The following is a 27,766-nucleotide window of genomic DNA, read 5'->3' as shown; positions in this document are numbered from 1 at the left end:
GGCATTAGCCTGGAAAAGCTCCCTTGCTAGGCACAAATCAACCCCAAATCCTGAAAGCCTAGCCACATTCTTTTCACCAAGAACTGACAACTTCAAGGGTCCTTATCTATGGCTTTGAAAGGTATAATTATTAGCTATTCTCATCTAACATTGTAAAAAGGAAGTAACAATTTTTCATCTAAGAATCCAAAATTCTTACTTTATTAGAAATATTTTGGACCAATGCCAATTGGTTCATACACTTTAGATCAATTCTTTAACCTTTAAAAAAAATTCCTGTGTATCTTCTCTTTCTCTTAATCATTAGTTGCTATCTCATTCTTGTCCTTTTCCCCACACTTTGTCTCTGTATTTTCCCCTTTAAAAGAGTTGTAATTAGTAGAAATCTAGAATCTGGATCTCTCTCAAGTCAGCCCTAAAATATACATTTTAAGCAATAAATCAATAAATTCTCTCCTGTGCATCCAGTTTGATTCTACTTATATTACTTCTTGGCTAGAATTGGGGTGATAATCATCCAATCCTTATCTTTGTTCTGTGTGATTCAGATGCCACTAGTTACAACCTTATATTTTAGCAGAGAGAGAAAAGAAGACCAACCAATTTACAAGAATTTGGCTGATATTCCATCTTGATTGGAGTGCCTTATTTTAGACAGAGAATGGATACATCTGCACTGAAGAAAAATGGGCCATTTTTTCCTAGGTCATCTTCTTAATCCATGCTACCACTATGCTAATGCCAGGCATGTTAACTTTCTATAGTATTTCTTGTATCTGTTATTTTGCTGTACTTATATACAATAGGTCTTAGTATGTCTGCAGCAGTTTAAAGTGTCTTATTTTGGGGAGGTGTGATTTTAGAAAGAGGATATTGAGAAAATAGATTTTCCATGATGTGGCTGTAATACATAAGCAGATAAGAATTGAAGCAGAGAATGAACAAAACTAGATAACTTCTTTTAAAATCCAGATGATAGAATATCCTTATAATTTGTTTTTCCTCAATGACAGAGGGAGTTAGAACATAAATCATTAAGTTGTAAGGACATAACTTTTTGGATTTTCATGTCCAAAGTATTTATATTTATATGTCAATTACTTATAAGTCCTCTTTTTGCATATGGTGTCTGTTCAATTCTTAGCTTAAACCCATGAATGTGGCTGGTCCTACCAATCCAGCCTTCAGAGAGAGCATCTTGAGGCTTAGTCAGTGAATATTTGTCTCGAATGTACAGCCAATAAACAGAAAAGCCAGATGCCAAGATGAGTTTTCTGTATTTAATCCAGTGCTCTTTCAACTTTTAACACACTGATTTCCCCTATGAATGAGGTAGTCAGTTCTATGAATAAGTCATTACAAGTAAAGAATTACAGTGATTATTCTTATAACATCACTATGGTAATTTTTAATGTAACCATCCCAAAACTACATTTTAAAATATTTTTCTTTTGTAGAAAAATTGCATTGCAGGAACTGCCTGGTTCAGGCCAGTATACAGAGGATAACTTCACAAGATAAAAAAGCTTTTACTCAGAAGGATAAAGAAGGTGGAAGTTGAGAGATGGACTCTGGTATCACATTACCTTGGAGTCCACTAAGGTCTTCCAGGTCTTTAAGGTCTACCAATCACTACATGTCTGATTTGAGGCAATCACATAATCCCTCTTTGCCATAATTTCCTCAACTAGAAGAAGTTCCTATGTCATAAAATTGGGCATAAAGATTAAGCTAGCAAATCTATATAAATGTTTAAAACACTGCCTGACACATAATAGATGTTCAAGAAAGCATGTGACTGACAATATAGCTGAGCCCGATTGTGTATTTTCAATTAAAAAATGTAAAGATTTCACCGTATTATTTGCTTGTCTCACTGAAACTGAGTTCACATTTGGCTCGAGGTCGTAACAGAACTAAGTCCTCTCTTCTGTTTGTTGCTATTACACAATACATGAATCTGTGCTCAATCTTGAAAGGCGGCATTAATCAGAATAGTAATTACCCTGAAAGGGCTATAAAAACAAGAGTTTATCTTTATTTTATCAAGGAATAGCACAACTCTCAGACATTTTGAGGTCTGCCTCAACTTCACTGAAGTAACAATATCAGCAATGAAGATACTTTGTATTTTCCTGACTTTCCTCTTCACTGTGTCTTGTGGTCCATCAGGTAATATTTGCTAATATGAAAAAGAAGGGAGGAACAAAATGTTTTTTATAAATGTTTTACTCTGAAAAAAATCAAAAAATTAAATTGTTGTTAGGAGATGCCACGTGAACCTATAATGCAAGTCACTCTATTTTACATGAAAGAAGAAATGAGTGGAACTGATAGTTGAGAAGATAAGGGGGAAAAAATTCCCTGGGTGTAGAATTAAACCTGTTTGTTATTTTGTTTGATGAGACTATGACTTCTTACATACTTCCTACTGCCTTCTCATTTTAAATGTGATTTAATGAACTGATATGCAAGCTGTTGTCAAAATTAAGCTTTCTACAAGTAGTCCAGTAGTTTGTGGGGTGAGAGAGTATTGGAGGTGGATGGTTATTTAGAACACAAAACAGGTAGAGTATTTTTTTTTAAGATTTTTTATTTATTTATTTGACAGAGATCACAAGTAGGCAGAGAGGCAGGCAGAGAGAAAGAGAGAAGCAGGCTCCCCGCTGAGCAGACACCCCCCCCCCACAATGCGGGGCTCCATCCCAAGACCCTGGGATCATGACCTGAGCCAAAGGCAGAGGCTTTAACCCACTGAGCCAGCCAGGTACCCCGGTAGAGTATTTTTTACACATTTTTTTCTCTTTACTCTTGAGGAAGCATGCACATATTAGATATTTAATGATATTCTATTTTTTTAAAAAGTTAGTGGTCAAGGAACTATTATTCAATAGATTAAGTATTTATATTGTCACTATTTGTAGGGGATAAAATGTGAACTTTTTATATAATTGCCTGGACATAATTTTAGAAACAAAATGGCTTAACTCTTTACTTTAAACAACTTTATATGCTTATCTGTGTAACTTTTATCTATCCACCTATCTATGCAAGGGGATTAAATCTGGATTTATGATCATAGATACTTTTTCCCAGTTTCACAGAAAAAAACAAAAGAAGATACAGAGAAAAAAATAGAATGTTACCTTGTTCGTGGTGCTTGCAAGACTTCATGCAACACTTGGGAGTATATATACAATTACTGCAGTACAGAGCCCTGCTGTGTTGTGCGGGAATACCAAAAGCCAGTTCTTGAACCTGTCAATACCACAGGGGATACACTGTAAATTATGTCTACCATACAACATAACACTAAATTGTAACATTACTATTAATAAAAATTAACTTTCTACTTTTCATCAATGTATTTTCGTGTGGGTGTCCTCTGGTCTTCTGGATTACACACTTAGATCATGGAGATTAATGAGTTCAAAGTTGGGTTAGTTACAAGAGATGTAAAGAAGAGTGGTAGCTTATTTGTGAAACGGGCAGGAGTTTTCCCCTACCCACATTACAAACACCTTTCATCTTTAATTTATCTCTGGCCTGTTTATGTGCCCTGGGCAGTAACCTCATTATTTTCATGTGGTCTTTTAGGCATCATTCCTCAATCATGGTTTATGCTATCTTTCCATAATTTCAGCAAAATGTGCTTGAGTCTTAGACGCAAAGTCATAAACACCTTTATCACCTAATAGACACTATTGGTGATGTATTTATGAGTAAGAACAATCAAGCAAAACTCAGCAGGGAGTAAAATGTGATGAGCATAAAGCAAGTTAAAAACATTTTTAAGGCTTTTTTTTTTTTTCCTATCATAAAGTATAAAAAATTTGGAGAACCCCAAAACGTCCAAAAACAAAAACAAAAAAGACCATTTCTAATTCTAAAGCTAAACTTTTATCATAATTAATTGTCAACATAGGCAGTTAATGCAAGGGTCTTCTCTCCAGGTCCTTAAATTTTATTTAACTTCTTCATCTTATAATTCAGTATTTAATACTTCTGTCCTTATCTCTATCTTCAATGAACTCATTGTGCCTCCAGTTTTTCACATTCCACATTAATTCTACCATAATATTGCATTCATATTGACATAACTTTCTTGTGAATTATAATGTTTTCTATCCTCAAATACTTGATGTGTAGAATTTAAAGTCTCCACTCAGTGTTTTGGTTTTTTGTTTTTGTTTTTGTTTTTTTGTTTTTTTACCTATAGCTATAGCACTGATTTGGAAAATATAAAAATTTAATTGTGAATTCTGATTTAGAGAAAATGTAAGAAGTTCAGTGAATTTGAGATTTAAGAAGAGATGATAATTCCAAGTTCTCTTACTTGGATAAATGCTTAACACTGCAATCATTCATTAGGAAATATAGCAAAAGACATAGAATTTTATTTTTTTTTATTTTTTTTTTTAAGATTTTATTTATTTATTTGACAGACAGAGATCACAAGTAGGCAGAGAGGCAGGCAGAGAGAGAGGGGGAAGCAGGCTCTCCGCAGAGCAGAGAGCCCGATGCGGGGCTTGATCCCAGGACTCTGGGATCATGACCTGAGCCGAAGGCAGAGGCTTTAACCCACTGAGCCACCCAGGCACCCCAAGACATAGAATTTTAGAAAGGAACATATATGGTATATCAAGTTTATACTTTTTAGCTATGTACAGGTGTGAAGCTTAGAAAAGAAAGTTGTGCTTCAAATATAGAGTTCAGGCGCCATTAACTAAAGCAATGAGATAAAATCACCCAAATGACTACTACAGATTGATGAGAAGAAAAAAATGTCCAAAATTCTAAGGAATAACATTTAAGTATGTTAAGAAAAATTAGATTCTATAAAAGAGGGTAAGAAGGAGAAGTTAGCAAATGAGACCCCACTCCCAGTCTTCATGTCTTCCCAGAGAAGTTTCCAGACATATAAGAGAAGAGGCAACCCATTCCTACTATGCTCTGTGTTCATTTTTGACCCATTAGCTCAATGAGAATTAAAATATGGTTTTGTTTTAAGTCATCAATTTTCAGGGTAGTCCATGGCACAGCAATATTAGCCAGAAGTGTATATAACTTCCAAACTATAGAAATTTTTAAAAAAGATAAAAAGAAACAATACATAAGAATCATAGGCAGGACTTCTAAAATGATGGTATAGAGAGATCTAAAATTCTGTCCCTTCATGAAAGCAGCAAAACAGTGGCAAGAAAAAAAAATAAATGTTTTAAGAGCTCTCCAAATTAACCACAAACTTGCAAAAATCCAAGGAGCATTTATTTATTTGTTTAAAAACAAAACAAAGATGTTGAATCTCCAGAAGAAGAGCCAACTCTGTGGCAGTTCAGCTGCCCCATTATTGTCCAACTCTTGGCTTCACAAGTGGCTGTGACAAACAGCAGCCTCTCTATCAAGGTAGCTGTGAATGTACAAAGAATATGTGTAACTCAATAATAAAAACACACTAACTCTATTATAAAATGGACAATGGAGTTGAATAGACATTTCTCCAAAGAGGAAATATGGATGTTCAACAAGCACAGGGAAAAATATTTAATCTCAATAGCCATCAAGGAAATACAAATCAGCACCACAGTGAGTGACCATTTCCCACCCCCTAACTGTAATAAACACAAGACACATTAACAGATGTTGGTTATAATATGAGGAAATCAGACTCCCATATACTGCTAGTGAGAATGTAAACTAGCGCAAATACTTGGGAAAATAGAGTGCCAGTTCCTGAAAAAAATTAAGCCTGGGATTTTCATTTGATTCTGCATTTGAATCTCTTGCATACATGCCCCTCATAGGCATGTATGCAAGAGATTTGAAAAATGTCAACGCAAAACTTGCACACAAATGGCCATAGCAGCATCATTCATAATAGCCTAAACGACCCAAATGGAAACAACCCAAATGTTTATAAACTGATGGATGGATAAGCATTATGTGGCATACCCATACAATGGAATATTATTTTGCCAATAAAATGTAATAAAGTACAAACTTGTGCTACAACATGGATAAAGGTCAGCAGACCTTTCTTGAGAAATAAACAAGAGTTCTATAGTAGAATTAAGAGTATAAAAGATAGAAATTTGGACCTTCACAAAGGAAAACAATTGAGTTACAATTTGTAGATTTGTTGGTAAATGTAAAATATTCTTTTCCTCTAAAATCTGTTAAAGACAATTTATTGCTTAAAACAAAAGTAATGATATATTGTGCAGTTAACTGCATTGCAGAAAGATATGGACGACAATAGCCCAAACTATGAGAAAGGGAAAATATTAGTATAGGAGTGTAAGTGTTACATTATAAGAAAGCTGAATAGCTAGATTATAAAACTTACAGCAAGAATAAAAAAATAAATATATAATCAATGTGGTAGATAAAATGTAATAATAAAAAATGTACAGATAGTGAAGGAACAATGTGGTAGATAAAATGTAATAATAAAAAATGTACAGATAGTGAAGGAAAAGAGAACTAAGGCAGGGAGAACAAATAGAAAACAAATAAAGAGGTGACAGTTTTAAACGCAAATATACTATAATTTCATTAAGTGTAAATATTAAATGTAGACATACCTATTAAGAGAATGTAAGATAGGATATTATATTAATTATTTTTCTGCCTAACAAATTATTCCAAGAGGTCACAGTGTAAAAACCTTTATTATCTCATTGATGCTGTGGGAAGGATTCCAGAAGCAGCTGAGCTTGGTGCTTCTGTCTCAAGGTCTCAATGAAATTGCACTAAAGCAGGTGACTGGAGCTATAGACATCCTGTTCTCAACAGGGGTCAAAGAACCTGTTTCTAAGCTTGCTCATTTGATTGTTGCTATCCTTTGTTCTTGAGAGCTCTTGGACATAGAGCTTCAATATCTTACAAGTTATTAAATAGAGGGTCATGGATTCTAACCAAACCATCTAACCACATGGATTCTATGGCCACTCCATAGGGATTCTAACAGCATAGCACCTTGCTTCCCCCATTACAAGTGATGAGAGAGAGAAAGACAGAGAAAGAGGAAAGGAACAAGAGACAGAGAGAATAACAGACACAAAAACAAAGAGGCACAGACAAAAAGAGAGCCCGAGACTATAACTACAGTACTTTTAAGTGGTTATAATAAAACATAAAAGGGACACCTGGGTGGCTAGATCGAACACCTGAGTCTTGGTTTCAGCTCAGGTCATGGGCTCAAGGTCAGGAGACCTAGCCCATCACTGGGCCTCCGACACAGTACAAGTCTGCTTGAGATTCTTTCCCCCTCCCTCTCCTCACTCCACTGTTCTTCCCCCCACCCCCTCGCATGCATACACAAAAGTACACACTCTCCCTTTTCTCAAATAAATAAATAAAATCTTTAAAAAATATAAGAAATATTTCAAACCAACGATTTATGCTTCCACTTTAAGAAGTTTAAAAAAGTGTCTGTTCGCCATCTGGATGTCTTCTTTGCAGAAATGTCTGTTCATGTCTTCTGCCCATTTCTTGATTGGATTATTTGTTCTTTGGGTATTGAGTTTGCTAAGTTCTTTATAGATTCTGGACACTAGTCCTTTATCTGATATGTCGTTTGCAAATATCTTCTCCCATTCTGTCAGTTGTCTTTTGTTATAAAAAATAAAAAATTTAAAAAATAAAAAATAAATAAATAAATAAATAAATAAACAAACTTTAAAAAAAAAAAGGAAATTAGAAAAAGAAGGGTAAATTAAACTTCATTTTATAAATTATATGTCTCAATGAAACCCGAATTTTTACTCAGAAGAATGGAAATAATAAAATAAGATAGACAATTAATTAAATATAAAATAGAAAAACAATAGAAAAAATCAATGAAAACAAAAGTTTTTTTTAAGAAAAGGTAGAAAATTGCTTTTCAGAAATATCTAGTCAGATTGATTTGAAAAAGAAAAAGCACAAATGACCAATATCAGGAATGAATAAGAGAAATCAAAACAGATATAAAAAACATTAAAATAGCAGTAAGAGAATATAATAAACAATGTTATACCTATACTTTGATAACTGTTATGAAAAGAAAAAATTCCTCAAATGATGTAAAATGCCATGAGTCGCTCAAGAAAAAAATTTGCATCTTGAATAATTTTATATTCATTTTCAATAATGTCTATTTACAAATCTTCCCACATAGAAAATACCAGGTATAGATGGCTTCACTGTTGAATTTTTCAAAATATTTAATAATGAATGTATACTTATTATACACAGATATCTTTGTACAATAGAATAGGAAAGAACATTTTCCAAATGATCTTAGGAGACCAGCATTATCCATACTAAAACTCAAACAAAGAAATTTCAAGGAGAGGCATCTGGGTGGCTCAGTCAGTAAATGACTTTGTGGCTGAGGTCATGATCTCCAGGTCCTGAAATGGAGCTCATGTCAGGCTCCTAGCTCAGCAGGGAGTCTGCTTCTCTCTCACCTTCTCCCTCTCCCCATGCTTCTGCTCTCTCTCTCTCTCTCTCTCAAATGAATAAATAAAATCTTAAAAAAAAAAAAGAATGCACTTCGTCTAATATCAGGAACAAGGTAAGCATAATGAATTTCACCACCTCCATTCCAAATTGTAAGAGAATTTTAGAAAGTATGATAGGAAAAATAAACAAAAGCATATTGATTGTAAATTAAAGACAAACATTTTTATTTGACAACATGATTGCCTATAATGTAAATCTAAGGAATCTAAAAAAGAAGGTAAAAGAACTAATTATTGAATTTAGCAAGGTTATTGATACAAGAAAAATATAAAAACCAATTAAATTTCTATAAACTAGTAATAAATACTTGGGTGATAAAAATTTAAAGATACTATATATGAAATGACTTAAAACAGAAAGAAATATATCCAGTACTTGTCTATACAGTGGCAAGTACATTGCTGAGAAGAATTAAAGAAGTAAAAAATGAAGAGATATATTTTTTTCAAGTATTGGAAATTTTAAATTGCCAAATCTCATCAAATAGGTCCATAGAATCAATGAAAAACCCAACCCAAATTCCCCTGCTGGGTTTTTAAATAGGTATTGACAATCTTACTCAAAAAATTTGTGTGGAAAAAAAAAAAATACTGAGCCACCTGGGTGGCTCAGTCAGTTAAGCATCTGACTTTAACTCAGCTCATGATCTCAGGGTCCTGGAACTGAGCCCTCCATTGGACAACCTGCTCAGGAGGAAGTCTGCTTGTCCCTCTCCCTCTGCATCTCCCCCTGTTCCTGCTTTCTTTCTTTTTTTATTTCTTTCTTTCTCCCTCCTTCTCTACCTCTCTTTCTCTGTCAAATAAGTAAGTAAATAAATAAAAAAAAAAAGTTTGGAAATTTACAAGACCAAAAATAGCCATGATAAATTGAAGAATTGAGAACTAAGTTGTACAGCTCATATTACTTGATTCCAGGTTTTACTATAAAGCTTCAATAACTAAGAGAATTTGGTATGGACATAAAAGAGAGAGAAAGATTGATCAATGAACCAGAATGTAAAGTCTTGAAACAGATGCCAATATGTATAGTCAATTGATTTTTTTAAAGAAGTGTTAAAGATATTAATTTGAATTATATTGTTATTTTTGGAGTTTCTACTCTAATAAAAACATTCCTACACATTGGAGAGTCACTGTCAAACAAGAGAAATACAATTCTTCCTTAACAGAGATTTTTTTGTTTGTTTGTTTGACTAAAACTAGAGCCCAGTTGAACAAATCATGTATAGAGATCTAAGATTTCTGGTATAGGAACTTCTGTCCCAGGGGAAAAAAAAAAAAAAAAAGTAATGTTTGCTTTGTTTTTTCAAGACATTGAGAGCTCTAATTCTTTCTGCTCACTAAAGAAGCCCATTCAATCTATATCCACAGATCTTACCTTGAGGATTCCCCAAAACAGAGATTTTTTTGGGGAAAAAAAAAGATTTGTCTAATAGTAAAGGAAATCTTCAAGAGGATTCTAATTCTTCATCCTAAAGCCAGTGCTTGGACAACAAGTAAAAGTAAAGGCATGAATAACTAAGATAACACCACCAAACAGAACACTAGGTCCGGAGAAAAGAGTTCAAGGAAAACAGAATTTAATATGAACAAAATTCTCTGAAATATATTTGCAGATGGGTTCAAGAAGATCTTACATCTAAAAAAACAAAAACAAAAAGACAAAAACAATAACAACAACAAAAACTGCTCTATGGCAAAAGAGCAATCGGAGAAGAGATAAAGGCATTAACATCCTAAATATATTTGCTTAAAAAAACCATAGAAAAATTGAAAGGTGAAACGTATTTAAATCACAAAATAACAACATAAATAGATATAAAAATAAGATAATAAAGACAAATCTATAGAGGAAAATTTCAACCCTTGACTAAAAGAAATCCTCAAAAAAGGTAAGATAAATATACACCTAAGGAGGGAAAGACTTTATCGGGGAAAGATATAGAAAAAGAGAAGAAAACACATATTCCCAGATTTGTAGAAGCTCACCCAAAGGCCAGACAAAACTCATTAAAAAGAGGTTTACACTAGGAAATGTAGGAATCATAAGATGTGGGGTATAAATTTTGAAAAGAATATCCTGTAAGTGTCTAGGGGGACATAAAAATCAAACCATTTAAAAAGACCTAACCTAGCATTGAAATTCTAATCGAGAAGACTGAATGATATAAGTTAGTAATGACTTCACATGATTTTGAACCTATATTTTACATTCAAACAATCAGATATGATGGCAGAATAAATATATTTCCCAGCATGGAAATTCCTGTATTTTCTATCTTTTTGGAGAACATTTCTGGATGGAGGGAAAAAAAAAAAAAGAAGCTATGTGAGATCCAAATAACAGTAGATTCAGAAATTCTTAGAATGAAGCAGAGACACGTATAGCCTATGATACTAAGGTAAACTTAAGAATGAGGAATGACCACCACTTATATTTTTCATCCATATCTAGAAGAAAACTACAGTAAAAAATATTTTTCAAAAACATCATAACCAAATATTAAACAACTAAAAGACTTGAAAATATTTAATTACAAAAAGGTAAAAAAGAAGAGAGATGAAAATAAAAGAAAATAATAATAATAGTAGTAAAATAATAGTGATAATTTACTTGACTTTGAAACCAATAACATTTGTCTTTGGTTAGCACATCAAACATATTAAAAAGGCAATATGGTCCATATTGCTATTTCTATTACAGGATTTCAATATAAAGCTTGTATGTCTCAATTTTGAGAGCAAATATTAACCTAGACAAGATAAAAGGAATTGTATGACAACAGGTGAATGAAATGTATAAAGTGGAGAGGAATGTTGGAGGGAATGGCAAAGAGACTAATATCTTCATTTTAAATAGAGAAAGTTTAATGTCGTGACTAAGGTTGATGGGGGAAAAATGAGATATTTAAATGTTTATAGATAACCTACAGAATTTTTGAAAATTAATATAACTTTCAAATATTTGAGGAGCAGAACAGCACAGGAGTGTAAATGATCTGAATCTACATTTTTCTTAGTGGAAATCAAAAGATACATTCTGTAATTGCTACACAAGGACAAAATATTAAGCTACATCCCAATTCTTATGCCAATAATAAGGAAAAGACCTAAACATAGGGAGGGTGAAAGAGGAAATTATTTCTATTATTACAAGGTCTTTTTTCAGTATTTATTGTGCGCCTATATTACTCTTATAAAAAAAAATTAAAAATAGAGACTAATTGGGCTTTTCAAGGAAAAAGCAGACCTCCGTAACTATTCAAGTTGCATCTGAAAAGAAGGTAGTAAAAGTTAATGACAAAAGTAAGGCTTACTATTTGTCCTTTGTAAATGTGTAATTTGGGAAAATCAATGGGATAACTGGATATAAGTAAGAATTTGGAATACATGGATATATTGATGAATTTGCCTACCAAATTAGTGACTAGAATATATTCTGAAAAGTAACCAGGAGTTTAAATGACATGGTAATGTTCAGTTGTTTTATAACTAAAATGGTAAATATTTCTCTTAAACCCACTCCATACATGCCCATTGTGTCAATGTTTAATTGATCACCGTCAATATAATGGTGTCATGTGTACAGTTATCTTCCACACAGAGTTTCCTCTATAAAGATCAATAATTTCAAGTGTTTTCAGTTTGGGTAATTCTGCCCACAACCTAGTCAATCGTGCAGAGACAAGTACACCGGATTAAAACAATTTCCGGATAAAGAGTCTTTCTTCCATTAGAAAACTATAAATAGTAAATGTCTCCTGGCTTTTCAGAAAGTGTGCTACTCTTTAGATTTTGTTGCCAAATCTTTCAGCAGCTTCTTTCTGCAGAATGAAGATCATTTACTATCTCTTCCACTTTCTGTGTTATGTGACCTTCATCTTACCAGGTAAAATAGATGCTTGTTTATGTTTAACATAAAGCTTCTAGCTAAATATAGAAAAAACAGATTATAAAATAGGAAATGCAATTTATTTTTTCTTTCTTTATTTTTTTAAAGATTATTTTATTTATCCATTTGACAGACAGAGATCACAAGTAGGCAGAGAGGCAGGCAGAGAGAGAGAGAGAGAGGGAAGCAGGCTCCCTGCTGAGCAGAGAGCCCTATGCGGGACTCGATCCCAGGACCCTGAGATCATGACCTGAGCCGAAGGCAGCGGCTTAACCCACTGAGCCACCCAGCCGCCCGAAAATGAAATTTCTTAACACAAATCAATTAAAAAAGTTTCTTGATCGTGTTGAATCTCAGTTTCCTCATTTAGAATAGTGTTATACTAATGTACTCAACTCATTTTTTTTTAAACTTATTTGAGAGAGAGAAAGAGAGGGAGAGCAGGAGCAGGGGGAGGAAGAAAGGGACAAGCAGACTCCCTGCTGAGCGCAATAAACTAAGAGCCCACACAGGGGTTGATCCCAGAACCCTGAAGTCAAGACTTGAGCTGAAATTAAGATTTGGTTGTTCAACTGACCAATCCACTCAGGCACCCTTCAACTCAATTTGGAAAATTAATACGATAAGGTAGATCTTCTGACTTTTTAGGGCTTGATTGTTTTATGTACTTAAATTATTTTTAAAAATATAAATTAAAAAATTTATTTCTAAAACTCAGAAATAAAGACTCCATAATAAATTGAGTCTAGTAGGGGTGCCTGTGTGGCTTAGTCAGTTAAACATCCAACTCAGGTCGTGGTTTCTTTTGGCTCAGGTCATAGTCCTAGGGTCCTGGGATTGAGCCCCCATGTTGGGCTCTGAGCTCAGCAAGGAGTCTGCTTCTCCCTCTGCACATGTCTCTCCCCAGCATCTCATGTGCTCTCATCTCTCTTTCTAAAGTTTTTTATAAATAAATAAATAAATAAATAAGGCCCAGGGAAGATGAATGATTGAGAATAATGGTAAATATCTCTTGAGATGTCAATAACAGAATCTATAAAATGATCCTGGATATAGTCTCAAAATATGCTGGGTAATGAGGTACAGTAGGAATAAAATGGTAATTAAAGAAATAGTATCGCAAAAAAATCCTGTTGAATTAGTTAATACATTAATGAAGAAATTCAGCCATGGCTTTATGAATCAATTAAAAATAAATATTCAAAAAAATATGCACTGCAATGAAGTACATGATGGTGATTTTAAGATATTCTTAAGAGGTCTATCCTCTGAGGCAATCCAGGCTCTCAAATAATGAATATATAAATTGGTACTCAAAAGTGTTCCAATTTGGACGAAGAAAGTTGGGAATTCAAGAGGTGCAACATATACCAGAAAGAGAACTTAATTCAAACTTAGAAGATCTAAATTTTATTACTAACTTTCTACTTAATAGCTTCTGAACCTTGCCACTCAGAGAATTTAAGTGGTTTGCCAGTCTTTAACAACACACAAAAAAAAAAAAATACAAGGGAATCCATAACAACCACAATTTAAAAAAAATAAGAAGTCTGATGTAAAATATTGTGCTTGCTAATTATATGCACCTCAAAAGACTACAGTTAAGATTTAGTGTAATAATGTAACAGTAAGTCACCCTACAAACTGAAAATTAGTCTACCAATTTAGGTACCATTATAATTACTATAGTTGCTGATGTTATAGCTATTATTTTTTTTTAAAGATTTTATTTATTTATTTGACAGAGAGAAATCACAAGTAGATGGAGAGGCAGGCAGAGAGAGAGAGGGAAGCAGGCTCCCTGCTGAGCAGAGAGCCCGATGCGGGCCTCCATCCCAGGACCCTGAGATCATGACCTGAGCCGAAGGCAGCGGCTTAACCCACTGAGCCACCCAGGTGCCCGATGATTATTTTTTAAAGGCTTATTTTTTATAGAAGAGAGAGAGGCAGAGAGACAGCATACATGTGGAAGGGGGGTTGCGGGGAAGGTGGCAGTGAGAGAGAGAGAGAAAGTCTTAAGCAACCCTGTGATGACTACCTTGAGATCACGACTGGGATTGAAACCACTAGTCAGAGGCTTAACTGACTGCTCCACCCGGGCACCCCAGCTGTTATAGTTGTTACTCATAATGAAGGGGAACTGAGGAAGTGAGGACCTCAAATATGATTAGGGAGGATGCTGAAGCCCATGGTGCTAGAATGTTAATCAATAACCATGTGAAACTGAATGGCTAGTGATCTACTGATCACAACCCTGGGCACTAAGAAAACAGTAATAAAGAAATACACAGTAGGGGCACGTGGGTGGTACAGTGGGTTAAAGCCTCTGCCTTCGGCTCAGGTCATAATTCCAGGGTCCTGGGATCGGGCCCTGCATCGGGTTTTCTGCTCGGCAGGGAGCCTGCTTCCCCCACCCCCTCTCTTTTTGCCTGACTCTTAGCCTACTTATGATCTCTGTCTGTCAAATGGATGAATAAAATCTTAAAAAAAAAAAAAAAAGACACAGTAATTCTTCAGGCATACTTAAAAGCTAGTTGAGTATACTCAGTTAAAATTAATGAATTGCTTGAATTAGAATATTTATAGAAGGTTTATAGAATTAGAAGGTTTATAGATATATAATCTGAGCCTCCAGATTAAACTGAGATATCTGCTTTTGCCTCTTCCTATGCAAGAGGAAAATGACATCAAAGGAGAGAGTTTTCTAAGGCCACAACTATTATACTGTCTGTGATAAGTGGAATATTGGATATTGGAATACAGGATCCTAGCATATTTGCTCTTTCTATTTCATCATGATTTCTATAGCAGGCACTGAGGCTAAAGTCCAAGATGAGTAGATTATTTGGTCAAAAGCATTGAGGTCACATGGGAATATGGATGTGCTTCAGATGTGTAGGGACTGTACCATTTGCCAAGCATTGCAGAAAATTTTATATAATGTAATGAAGACACTTAGTGCATGAATATGACCACAAACTTTCCTTTACCTTTTGATCATTCAAACAGATACTAAGTTATAATGTGTACTGAAATGGACAGAATGTCCTATATTTGGCCTTTATGGGACCAAAGAAACAGGAAGGGTGATACAAAGTATCAGAGTGAGTGGCTTTGAAGGCTTCATAGAGTAGTACTTATCAGTTGCCCAATGGCATGGTTTGGTTATTAGTAGAACCCCAAAGTCATTAAAGAAATAATAAAAAATATTTGATCTAAGTGGAAGATGTTAGATGAGTGATCCAAGCAGAAGGATACCATGCTGGAGGGCGAGTTGTAGAAAATTGATAGAGAACAATACTGACAATGGTTAAAACATGATAGAATGAACAGTATATTAGACAGTATTTTAATACAAGCATAAAATAATCCATAGATAGTGAAAACAGCACAATATAGTGGTTCATAGAGTGAACTTGTCATCAAATAGATCAGGGTTTATATTAAAGACCTGACTCCTTTGTAGTTGTGGAGAAGCTTTAATTCTTTTTACTGTACAATGGAAAGGTAATTTTGTAAGGTTTTGCAAAGACTCAGAGATAATGTAAGCAAAATCTTTATCACATTCAATATCATATTGCAGTATTTCAAAAAATGTAAAAATAGAAGTAGAAGTAGAAAACAGAAAAAGAGGAGACAATGTAGTTGAGAAGGAATACAGGGGACTGTCTTAGTATAGCCAGTTGTTAAGATGTCTCAGAATGGACCTTAAATGGCACAAACATGGTGGCCTTGGAAACTTTATGATACATTGCATGTGCATGGGAGTCTGAGTCTAAAATAGTGGGGGAAAAGACATTCACCTGTGTTGAAATGTTGGTGGGAAGACCATATCTGTCCGGGTGCTCTAGATTTTATTAAATTGAAAACTGTGTCAATTTGGTTACATGATTATTATAATAAAATGTTGTGAGAAAAGTGAAGCTTATAAAAATAACCTTTTCCAACTGGCCAGGATCTCACTGACTACCTAAGTAACTTCTCAACCAGTCCAGAAAGATGTATGAAAAATGAATACCATGTGAGTGCTTCCATTGTGGCAATGATTTGTTTGTATTAATTAATTTTTACTAGTTAAGGTAACTTGCAAATTTGTCTTAATATTTTTCATATTTTCATCCACCTAACTTAAAGAATTATACCTTCTTCAATATTATTCAATAAGCTAAGGAAAAATAGAACACAAATACTAATATCTTAGAACATTTTATGACTTTCACATGATGGTATTATTAATTGATAGGAAGTATCTTCAATATTAGAGATCCAGGTGCCAGCCATGAGGTAAGAGACAAATGCAACCCTTACCAGACTAACAGTGTTTGAGAAATAGAAAAGAAAAAAAAAGGATTTAATTTGAAGCTCTGAATAAGATGTCGGGAAGACATGGAGAACAGAAAGTCACCTTAAATTCATAGTTATCATCCAATTTTGAGTTAAGACTTCAAAATCAAGAGAATTAACAAATAATTCCATATAGAGGATCTAAATTATTTTATTTAAAATTGTCTAAGATAAAATTTTTCCATGTTCAGGTTGCATCATGTAATCCCATTTATTAAGCCTATATATAGTATATTAAGTATCTATTACTAATGAATCTTTGTATGGGTAAACATATTTATCTTAATAGAATTCTATTTTGTCCTTTAGTACTCAACTTCTAATTTTCACATCTTCAGGTTCCCCCATAGTCATAAAATACTTAAAGGTCTTAGAACAACCAGCTACCAGAAACAATATATAATTTGAGACAGTATTTTGATGTGTTTGTCATATGTCAATATTTTGAATGTTTATCATATGTCAGTTTCCAACTTTTTTCAATGTAGAGGCCATGAATTACATATTTGAAATGCAAATTATGGTTTGGAACAATTTAAGATTGAACCCTTAAGCATGTATTACTTTTGCAAACTTGGGCAAATTATATGGTCACTCAAAGCCTCGGTTTTTTATCTGAACAGCAGCAACCTTAAAGTTTTATGGCAGTTAAATGAGATAAGGTATGCAAAATATTTAAAACAATACCTGACGCACAGTAGGTTTTCAACAAAGGAAATCTATTTGTGTTATTATTAGTTTTTGAACTTAAATGTATAATATGCTCTTTCAACTCTAGGAAGAAAATCACTCTACTTTGTTTGACTGATTCATGTTCTTTTTTTACTCCTCCTGTGCATTTAAATAACCTTTACTTATTTTTTAAGGTTAAAATTTCATAGCACTCTTCCATGATACAACACCATGAATATAAGCAAACACTTCTCTGTTCACGCATTGAACCTATTATATGTCTCTATCATGGTACTTAATTAGCTGTCTCTCTTACTCTCACTCTGGCTCTCACTGTTGCTCAGTGTTTTGCTTTACGTCCAGAAAAAGCCTACCACCTGGTCTAAAAATTGTAGTCAATAATGATTTAATTTCAACTACATTCTTGTTCAACACTAATTAGTATCAGTTCTTAATCTCTGAGAGAGGATTATGTTCCAGGCACTGTTGTACACCAGTTTATGTGTTAACTCATCATGTTTCATGGAGACTCTCTGAATGAGATACCATTTTCTCCATTTTACAGTTGAAGCAATGAAGACTCATTGGGCTTACCCAAAATTACATAGCTAGCAAAAAACAGCATTAAAATGCAAGCTTAAAGTCCATGGCTGTAAACTCATCTTCACTCTGCAGTTAGAAAAACTATCAACTTACACCATATAAAGATTTTGCAAAATTAGTTATTTGTTTGCTCTACTGATGTTAAAACTTTACAATATAAAATTATAGTAGTCTGTTTCACAACCTGATGTTAAAACATACTATAAAATTATAACAGATTTTCATATAGCCTCTCCCATGCACTGAGGGGGATAGATGCACAAACAAAACAAAACAAAACAAGAAATACAAAACAATTGCTTAAAGGCATTGAAGAGTAAATAGGTCAATTAAAAGTTACAGTGAAAAGATCACATTGAAATCAATCTCTGAGACAGCTCTTCTCTGTAGAAGCATTTGACCACTCATAAAGACACAGGAAAAAAAAAGTTGAAAAGCAGAAATTTGATAGCCATATGCAACAATTGGGGCAAAAATTGTAATTGAGAACCCACAAAGGAAGGAGAACTATGGAAATACTGGTGTGCTTTGGCTGAGGATCCAAAAATCTATGAACTAGGTCTAAGTTGAAAGGACATTAGTCCAGCTTTCCAGCCGTCCCAGGAACTAACGCCCAGCTTTACATTATCTCAAGTTCAAAAATGTTTTAAGATTATCCAGTTATGGTTGGTTGGTAGTCCTAGGCACCAGCAAGGAACAGTAATAAATCATTCTGGAGAAAGAGAACATCATTCCAGACCTCAAGCTATGTCTTCAATCTTTCATTAAAAATGTATGTGACAAAAGTAATCAGGAACAGGGGCACCTGGGTGGCTCAGTGGGTTAAAGCCTCTGCCTTCGGCTCAGGTTGTGATCCCAGAGTCCTGGGATGGAGCCCTGCATCGGGCTCTCTGCTCAGCAGGGAGCCGGCTTCCTCCTCTCTCTCTGCCTGCCTCTCTGCCTACTTGTGATCTCTGTCTGTCAAATAAATAAAATCTTAAAAAAAATAATCAGGAACAGATGAAAATATAACATCCTATCAAAAATCAAAACCAGCATTCAAGAGAAGAGATTAACAAGGGATCCAGATAATGAAGTTACAAGACCTAGACTTTAAAATAACTGTGCTTAACTTGTTTAAATAAAGAAAAACAAAAGTAAAAATTTGGCATAGAGGTGAAGACTACAACAAAGAAGAAAAATAAAATGCTACAACAGAAAAAATTTTGAACCAATATTAAATACATAATAAATGCATTCAATAGTCATTTTTACAAAGTTGGTAATATATTTAATGATGATGACAGATGAACCAGAAGAAAATATCTAGAAAGAAATAAGAGAAAATTAGAGGTTGAAAATAGGGAAAAAGGTGAAAGAGGGAAGGAAGGATGAAGGAAAGCAGGAGGGAAGGTAAGAAAGAGGGAAGGAAGGAAAGAAAAGCATAGCAAACTGTTAAAAAAAAACTCAAAAAATAAAGCAAAACAAAAGTTGAAGAAAACATCATATCACTTTTAAAGGGTCAGATATTAAACTGAAAGTTGACTTCTCAAAAAAAAAAAAAAAAAAAAACCAAAAACCCATAAAGAAAGAAGTTAGAAGACAAGATAGTGATTTCTTCAGAGTCCTGAAAGAAAAAACCTATGATCTAGAATTCTGTATCAAATGAAAATGAAGATAGCATAAGGATATTCTCAAACAAAAATAGAGAGAGAATTCAACATCAGAACTTCAGTATTAAGGGAAATTCTTAAAAGATTGTTTGGCCAGAAAGAGAATAATTTTTTATATAGAAGCTCAGAAACACAGAAAGAAAAAAAGAACAACAAAAAACAAGCAATAATTTTTTGGATAAGACTGGTAAGTTGAAACTTCTGGCATAAATAGTAGAAGAAGAGTAAAAGATAATATAACTACACAATAGTAAATGGGATGGTGGAATTATAAAACATCACCAACATATAGAAAAGAAGATAGGAAAAAATAACAGGATATATTTCATCCAATCTATCTTACTATTATAAATGTTAGTGTAAAGTTAAAAAAAGAGTGACTTTTTGAATGTAGTGGATACAGTTTTGAATGTAGCAAGTAGTTTATATGAGAACTATCTAATATATGAGAAAATACAAAATATAAAACATAAAGGATAGGAAAAGATATAAAACACAACAAAAGCATAGTGAAGTAGCTATATTAATATTATATGAGGTTGTCAGTAAGAAAAAATGCATTATTAGAGACAAAGAATGATTATTTATAGTAATACAAGATTCAATTCAACAGTATAATATTGCATCCATAAATTTAATGCAACAAATAACTTAGTCTTAAACTATGTGAAAAACGATAGAGGGACAAAAAAAGTAGAAAACACCATAATAATGGGTGATGTTAACACACCTTCTTCAGTTACACAGGAAACAGAAAAATAAACAACATAAATGTAAGAAGAAAAAAGATATAAACATGAAAATTAATGAAACAATCTAATTCAAAGAAGAAATATCAATGAGTATTAAAAATATCTTCATCTGAATGGTAATAAAAATGAGATGACACAAAGCTCATAGAACACAGCTACAGTAGTGTTTATAGGAAAATTCATACCATTATATTTTTATATCTAAAAAGAATAATGAGGTATTGGTAAAAGAGTAAACAAATAGATCAATAGAACAAGATAGAGATCTCAGAAATACACCCCTATAAATATAGGCAACTGATACCTATCAAAGGAGCAAAGACAATATAGTGAAGGAGGGGCGCCTGGGTGGCTCAGTGGGTTAAGCCGCTGCCTTCGGCTCAGGTCATGATCTCAGGGTTCTGGGATCAAGTCCCGCATCGGGCTCTCTGCTCAGCAGGGAGCCTGCTTCCTTCTCTCTCTCTCTCTCTCTGCCTGCCTCTCAGTGTACTTGTAATTTCTCTCTGTCAAATAAATAAATAAAATCTTTAAAAAAAAAAAAAAAATATAGTGAAGGAAAGATAGTTTCTTGAACAAAGGATGGTGTAACAACTGGACATTCACATGTGAAAAAAGTGAATCTAGACACAGACCTTACACCCTTCACAAAAAACAGACTTGAAATGGCTCATAGATCCAGACATAAAATGCAAAATTATAAAACTCCTAGAACATTTCATAGAAGAAAACCTAGATATCCTTGGGTTAAGCAATGACTTTCTGGATATAGCCCCAAAGGCACAATCCATGAAAGAAAGAATTGATAAGCTGGACTTCATTAAAACTAAAAACTTCTGCCCTGAGAAATATAATGACAATATAAGGATATGACAAGCCACAAACTGGGAGAAATATTTGCAATAGACACATGTGATAAAGGACCGTTATCCAAAACATACAGAAAACATTTGAAACTCAACAATAAGAAAACAAAAGAAAATAAAAACAAAAGGACCAAAGACCTTAAAAGACATCTCACCAAAGAAATTATACAAATAGCAAGTAAGCATAAGAAAGGATGCTCCATGCTATATGCCATCAGAGAAATGCAAATTAAAATGACATAACATGTCATACCTACTAAAACAGCTAAAATTTGGAATACTAGCAAAACCTAACTGTGATGAGTATATGGAGCAACAGGAACCCTCATACACTGTTGATGGGAATGCAAAATGGTACAGCCACTTTGGAACATAAGTTGACAGTTTCTTAAAAAACTAAACATACTGGGGGTGCCTGGATGGCTCAGTTGGTTAATGTTCTGCCTTCAGCTCAGGTGATAATCCAGGGGTCCTGGAATAGAGCTCTGCATGGGCCTCCCTGTTCAGCAGGGAGCCTCCTTCTCCCTCTCCTTCTGCTCCTCCCTCTCCTTGTGCTCTCTTGATCTCTCTTTTATCAAATAAATAAAATATATATATATATATATATATAAAACCTAACCACACTAGTACCATATCATGCAGCAATTATGCTCCTTGGTATTTACCCAAAGCAGTTGAAAACTTTTGCCCACACAAAAACCTGCACATGAACATTTATAAACAGCTTTATTCCTAATTTCCAAACTTGGAAACATCCAAGATATGTTTCAGTAGGTAGACAAAACAACTGCGTTATATCCAGACAATGGAAAGTTAATTAATGCTAAAAAGAAATGAGCTATCAAATCATAAAAAGACATGTAAGCACCTTAAATTCATATCACTAAGTTAAAGAAGCCAGTCTCAAAACACTGTGTGCGATATGATTCCAGCTATATGACATTCTTGGAAAGACAAAATTATGAAGGCAATAAAAAAGACAACAGTTGCTAGAGAAGTGAGGGCAGAGATGAATAAGCAGAGCTCAGATGATTTTTAGGGCAATGAAAATACTTTGTATGACATTATAATAATGGAAATATTTAATTGCACATTTGCCCAAACCCATGGAATGTACAACACGAAGAATGAATGATAGGGAAAACTATGGACTTTGGGTGGTTCTGATGTGTCAATATAGGTTTATCCTTCATAAAAAAAAATACCCTTCTAGTGGAAAATGTTGATAATAGGAAAGGTTATGCATATTTAGGGGCAGGGAATATATAGGAAATATATAGGAAATCTCTATACCTTTCTTTTAATTATTTTGTGAACATAAAACTGCTCTAAAAATAAAGCCTTTAAAAACTTTTAAAGTGAACTTATGAATTATTTTAAAAACTTATATAATAACATAATAAACAAAGCATATGAAGATTAAATAAAGAAAAAAGAAAAATTACTAACAGCATAAAAATTAAAATTACAGTAGATACTATTTTATTTGGAGGCAAAATCTATGTATATTGCTGGTGCAATATATAAATTTATATAAATTAATAACCCTGGGAACTAACTCTTCCACAGCTATCCTAAATATGTCTCATGTAAATATTAAAAGGTATACTATAAATTTCTTTTTATAATCCTAAAATATTAAAATTTTAATATGACCTAATGGAAAAATTGGATGAACTGTCATATATTTCAAGGGCACATTATTTAGCTTTTAAAAAAGTTTTGAATCTTGTTGAGAATAATTTATGGCATAAAAATGTTATATATATTAATTTAAAACATGTTTAAATTATATACAGGGAATACATAATATTTTAGTGTCTTCTTATTTTTTAGCATTTTCTAAGTTTGTTACAATGTATACATAATACTTTTTGTAATCAGAAATAATATGTTCTTGAGTAAGAAATCGGTAATGTCAGTTACTCTTCTTTTACTATAGCCACATGTGCCTTGGTGGATCCTGATCGGTGCACAAAAAAGTTCGGTTACTGTAGAAGACGCTGCTTTAAAGATGAAAAACAAATTGATATATGTCTCTCACCAAATAAAATTTGCTGCACTGAGAGCTCATTTGATGAAGATTAATCTTGAAAAGGAAGATATACCTGTGATCAAAGAAGTTTTTACACCAGGGCAGAAAGGTATAGGGCTATAATTAGAATTTCTGTAATAAATAAACACAGATGCCAATACTGATACTTCCTCTGTAGATACTATGTATTCAGTGAAATAAGGCACGAACTTTCTTATATTCTCAAGTGAGGGGTTTTATGATAGAGTCATATCTGGTGTGAATTTCCTGTCGTATGGCTATCAACTTTGCTTCAATGTAGAACCACTTTTGTTCTATCATGGTTTACCTAAACTTACACAATTAAATATTTACGAACTTAATCATGACCTTATTAGAATTTTAATTGATGAAAATTAATACCCATAGACTTATCAATTGTCTGTCAGCAGTATGTTATTGACATTAAGAAACAGGAAACCTCAATACAAGATGCATGCAAAAGCTACAGTACAGTATGACAATAGTCATTGGCTGTTTATTCCTCCTCTCCAAGTTCTGTTCATGCAAGAAGGCATATTAGTTGGATACTATGTAATACTAACACTACTAAACTGGCTTTAAATACAATCTGAACTTTGACTAGAATCTATACTCAAAATTAGCTTGGCTAGAATCTAGACTCAAAACATTAGTTTCATACTTAGTTCTGAATGGGATGGAAAAATGCATGAAGATCTGTTATTTCATTTGCAGTGTAAATACTAGACAGCATAAATAGTCTCTGTAATGATAAAAGTTAAGGAAAAACATAGAGACTAGAATTTGTTTTCCAACTAAAAACAGGGAATCAATCAACCATTTATCAATATTTTACCAAGATCCCAAAGACTTTTGTTACTGTTTTTTTTTTCAATAACTTAACAACTGACCCAAGATTACTGCTTTTTAAAAATTTTTCCCCCACTGGAGATCTAGTGAACCTTGTGATAATATTTACTTATAATAAACAACTTGTACCAGAACAGGCATCATATTGCCACTGGAGATTTAAGTGATGTGTACCTAAAAAACAAAAACAAACAAATGAAAACTATGTTTATTTCAAGTACTATGTGTAAGGTGGAGGCAAGAAGATCTTCTGCAGGATCAACAATCAGATAGGAGGATCAAATTCAAAAACCTGAAAAGAGAAGAAAGAAATGCATAAAGAGCTCCAGGGATGGAGAACTAGCTGTAATTGTTGAATGCAATAAGAAATGAGACAAAATAATTCATGATTTATTAAATCTTCTAGGAAAGGGATTTGGAGGATGGTGGTAGCAACAGTTTTTTAGAATTAAGGGCCTAGAGGGTAAACCCAAAACTCCTGGAAAAATTTACAACAAACTGATAAGAAATCTCTGCATATTTTACCATATAAATTGGTGGAGAAAAAAAACCACCACCAACAACAACAACAAACCAGTACCTTCAAGTCCTCTGTGGAATCTGTGTTTGTGTGGGAGAAATCAGATAGAAGAAAAATGGTCTTTTGATGGGTCTGAGAGGACACGCAGAATACCAACAGCATTTGCTGGGAAAGACAGCACACCAGTTTGTTGACAGCAGCTATAATTTCTTCTCTCTTAGAGCCACAGCTAGATTTCAAGTGAAATGTGAGGGGTTGAGAAGTACTGTATTCTTTTCCTTTGTGTCTCTTCAAACCTGTAATATGCTGGTAACCATACTCTGTATTCATTAATAAATGTTGGAAAGTAATAAAACATTTAACCTAGACATCCCAACTTATTTCTTGTCTGTCTTAAGCAGGCAGCATCTTATTTTGAATTTTATACTTTTGAATGTCAACTCTGGAAAACATTGAGATTTCTGGAAAACGGCATTTTTTTTTAAAGATTTTATTTATTTATTTGACAGAGAGAGATCACAAGTAGGCAGAGAGGCAGGCAGAGAGAGAGAGAGGAGGAAGCAGGCTCCCTGCCGAGCAGAGAGCCCGATGCGGGACTCGATCCCAGGACCCTGAGATCATGACCTGAGCCGAAGGCAGCGGCTTAACCCACTGAGCCACCCAGGTGCCCGAAAACGGCATTTCTGATTGTTATTCTAGGGGGTTTGCTGTTGATTCATGTATTCTTGGACAAGTTCTTAAACTAGCTCTCAGTTTTCTCATCTGTAAATGATAATGATAATATATTATAATTAAATAAATATAAAATTATAACTGCGATCTGTATTATGTGGTCCTCCAAATGGGAATTTCATTTTTATCCATATATCCTCCAACTATTTTAAGGTGGACCTCCTATGCAGTTTATTTTATATTTCTTTTTTCTCTTAATTGCTATCATTCTGATACCCCTGAGAGTCTTCCTCTACATGGTGGTAAAAGTGGATATGATAAGAAATATCCAAATTCTTGATGCGCTTGGAAGTCTACCTAGCAAATGATTTGCTGGGAACAGAAAATGAGGACACAGAACTTGCATCCTTGCACACCAGGGATGACCCAAGTTTTTGTGTTTGGGTAATTGTAAAAATACAGTTGCCATTAAATGAGTTGGAAAAACTGTGGGAGGTGCAAGTTTGGTGAGAGTGTTCATGTCAGAACCTCAGTTTGGATATATTTAGTTATATATTTAATTGGAAATAGTAATTAGGCCATAAGATGTTTGTTTAATGTTAAAGAGAGACGATTCAGACTAGAGATAAAAACTTGGAATCATCAATTTCTAGATGCCATTTAAAGCCATAAGACTGAACGAGATCACTATGGAAATAAGTAGAGATAAAATTTCTGGGATTAATCTTTACATATGGAGTGTGAAAATACAAAGATCGATGAAATGAGAAACCAGTGTATAAAACTAATAAGAAGTGACAAGAAAGTTAGGAGAAAACTAAGTAATACTATGTCCTAAAAAGCCTCTTAAAAGAATGAGTCAATTATATCTAAAAATCCAGCTAAATAAAAACAAGAAATAGCCAATGATTTAGCATGTGGTAAGTCTTTAAAGTCTTTGAAGACCTTTCTTAGAGCAATTTCAGGAGAGAAGAAGAGGCAAAAACCTGATTCAAGAGTGAATGAAAGGATAGAAATTTAAGAGAAAATTATTTTGAAGAGTTTGGTAATTAATCAAACAAAGGGAATGATGTAGTAGCTAGAGGTCAAAAATGGGATCAAGAGTTTTGAGTTTTCTTAAATAACATTTTTTTAAACACTGCAAAAGAATCTAATAGAGAGCAAAATGAGAAGGCAATGTATGGAATGAGAAAAATATTTGCAAGCCATCTATGTAAGGGGTTAATATCCAAAATATTTAAGGGATGGGTGCCATTCAATTGCAAAAATCAATTTGATTAAAAATTGGACAGAGGCACTGAATAGATATTCTCTCAAAAAAGATGTGCGAATGGCCAACCAATACTTGAAAAGAGATACTCAACATCACTAATCATCAGGGAAATTCAAATCAAAACTACAATGAGATTTCACCTCACAGTCTATGGAATAGATAGTATCAAAAAGACAAGTGATAATGAGTCCTGGCAAGAATGTGGAGAAGAGAACCCTGTACATTTCTGATGGGTATGGAAATTGGTACAGACACTATGAAAAACAGTATGGAAGTTCCTCAAAAAATTAAAGTAGAACTACCATAAGACCCAGCAGTCCCACTTCTGAGTATATAGCCAAAAAATAAAAATAAAAATACTACCTCAAAGAGGTATATGCACTCCCATGTTTATTGCAGAATTTTTTTTTTTTTTTTACCACAGAGAAGATATAGACAATCTGTGTTCATCTATCAATAAAAGGATAAAGAAGACGGATAAAGACTGTGTATGTGTGTATTTGTTTGTTTGTTTATATTAGACCGTGTGCTGGGGGCTGAGGATCCGTGTGGGTTTTATAGCCTTGCAGGAAGTAAAGGCATTGACCACTTACTTGTAGCAGGAGCATAAGGGCTACAAACTGAGGAACTGGTGAAAGAAGTTGGTGAGTGATGGGGTTCTTTTTTGAACAGGAGGGACAGTGGGGACAAGGACAGTCTCTGGGACAAAAGGAGGCCTGAAAGATGAGAAGAAGTTGGTTCAATGTTATCACTGTATAAAAGAAAACATCAAGGAGGGCGTAAGTCACAGTCAATGCTGCAGAGTTGAAGAAATACGCAAGAATGTGATAATTGCAGCAATACTGGGGTAAAATGATCAATAGGGGGTGGCTTGTGTCCAAGCTGGGAAGACTTGAGAACCAAAGGAAAGAAGTTAGGTGTTTTCTAAAGGGCAGTAGGAAGGATTGATCATGCCCAGAGGACTGGTCATGCCCAGAGTGGATATACACAATGGAATATTATTCAGTCTTGAGATAAAAGGAAATCCTGACATTTGCAACAACCTGGATGGGTGGATCTTGAGGGAAGTATGCTAAATGAGATAAGTCAGACAGAAAAGACAAATACTGTA

The 27,766-nt window shown here is 33.8% G+C and overlaps 2 protein-coding genes across 2 annotated transcripts; both read left to right on the top strand.

Annotated features, from left to right (window-relative positions):
• Positions 1 to 2,114: 2,114 nt before the first annotated feature.
• On the top strand, positions 2,115 to 3,287 carry DEFB113 (defensin beta 113). The gene is made up of 2 exons (XM_045071148.1): positions 2,115 to 2,172; positions 3,097 to 3,287. The coding sequence occupies exons 1-2, from the start codon at positions 2,115 to 2,117 to the stop codon at positions 3,285 to 3,287; spliced, it is 249 nt and encodes an 82-aa protein (XP_044927083.1).
• Positions 3,288 to 16,678: 13,391 nt separating this feature from the next.
• On the top strand, positions 16,679 to 23,373 carry DEFB114 (defensin beta 114). Its single transcript, XM_045071021.1, has 2 exons — positions 16,679 to 16,683; positions 23,208 to 23,373. Exons 1-2 carry the CDS (start codon positions 16,679 to 16,681, stop codon positions 23,371 to 23,373), a joined length of 171 nt encoding a protein of 56 aa, XP_044926956.1.
• Positions 23,374 to 27,766: the final 4,393 nt, after the last annotated feature.

Source organism: Mustela putorius, unplaced genomic scaffold, assembly GCF_011764305.1.
Source record: "Mustela putorius furo isolate JIRA1106 unplaced genomic scaffold, ASM1176430v1.1 tig00003983_pilon_pilon_pilon, whole genome shotgun sequence".
Classification (NCBI taxonomy): domain Eukaryota; kingdom Metazoa; phylum Chordata; class Mammalia; order Carnivora; family Mustelidae; genus Mustela; species Mustela putorius.
The sequence above is the reverse complement of the archived record's forward strand: the minus strand, read 5'-3'. Positions and strand labels throughout refer to the sequence as shown.

Bases quoted from the DNA above. Each gene is read 5' to 3' on its own strand.
- DEFB113 (XM_045071148.1), top strand. From the start codon at position 2,115: ATGAAGATACTTTGTATTTTCCTGACTTTCCTCTTCACTGTGTCTTGT. The intron at 2,173-3,096 runs GTAATATTTGCT...ACTTTTTCCCAG, and splicing joins TGTGTCTTGTGGTCCATCAG to TTTCACAGAAAAAAACAAAA.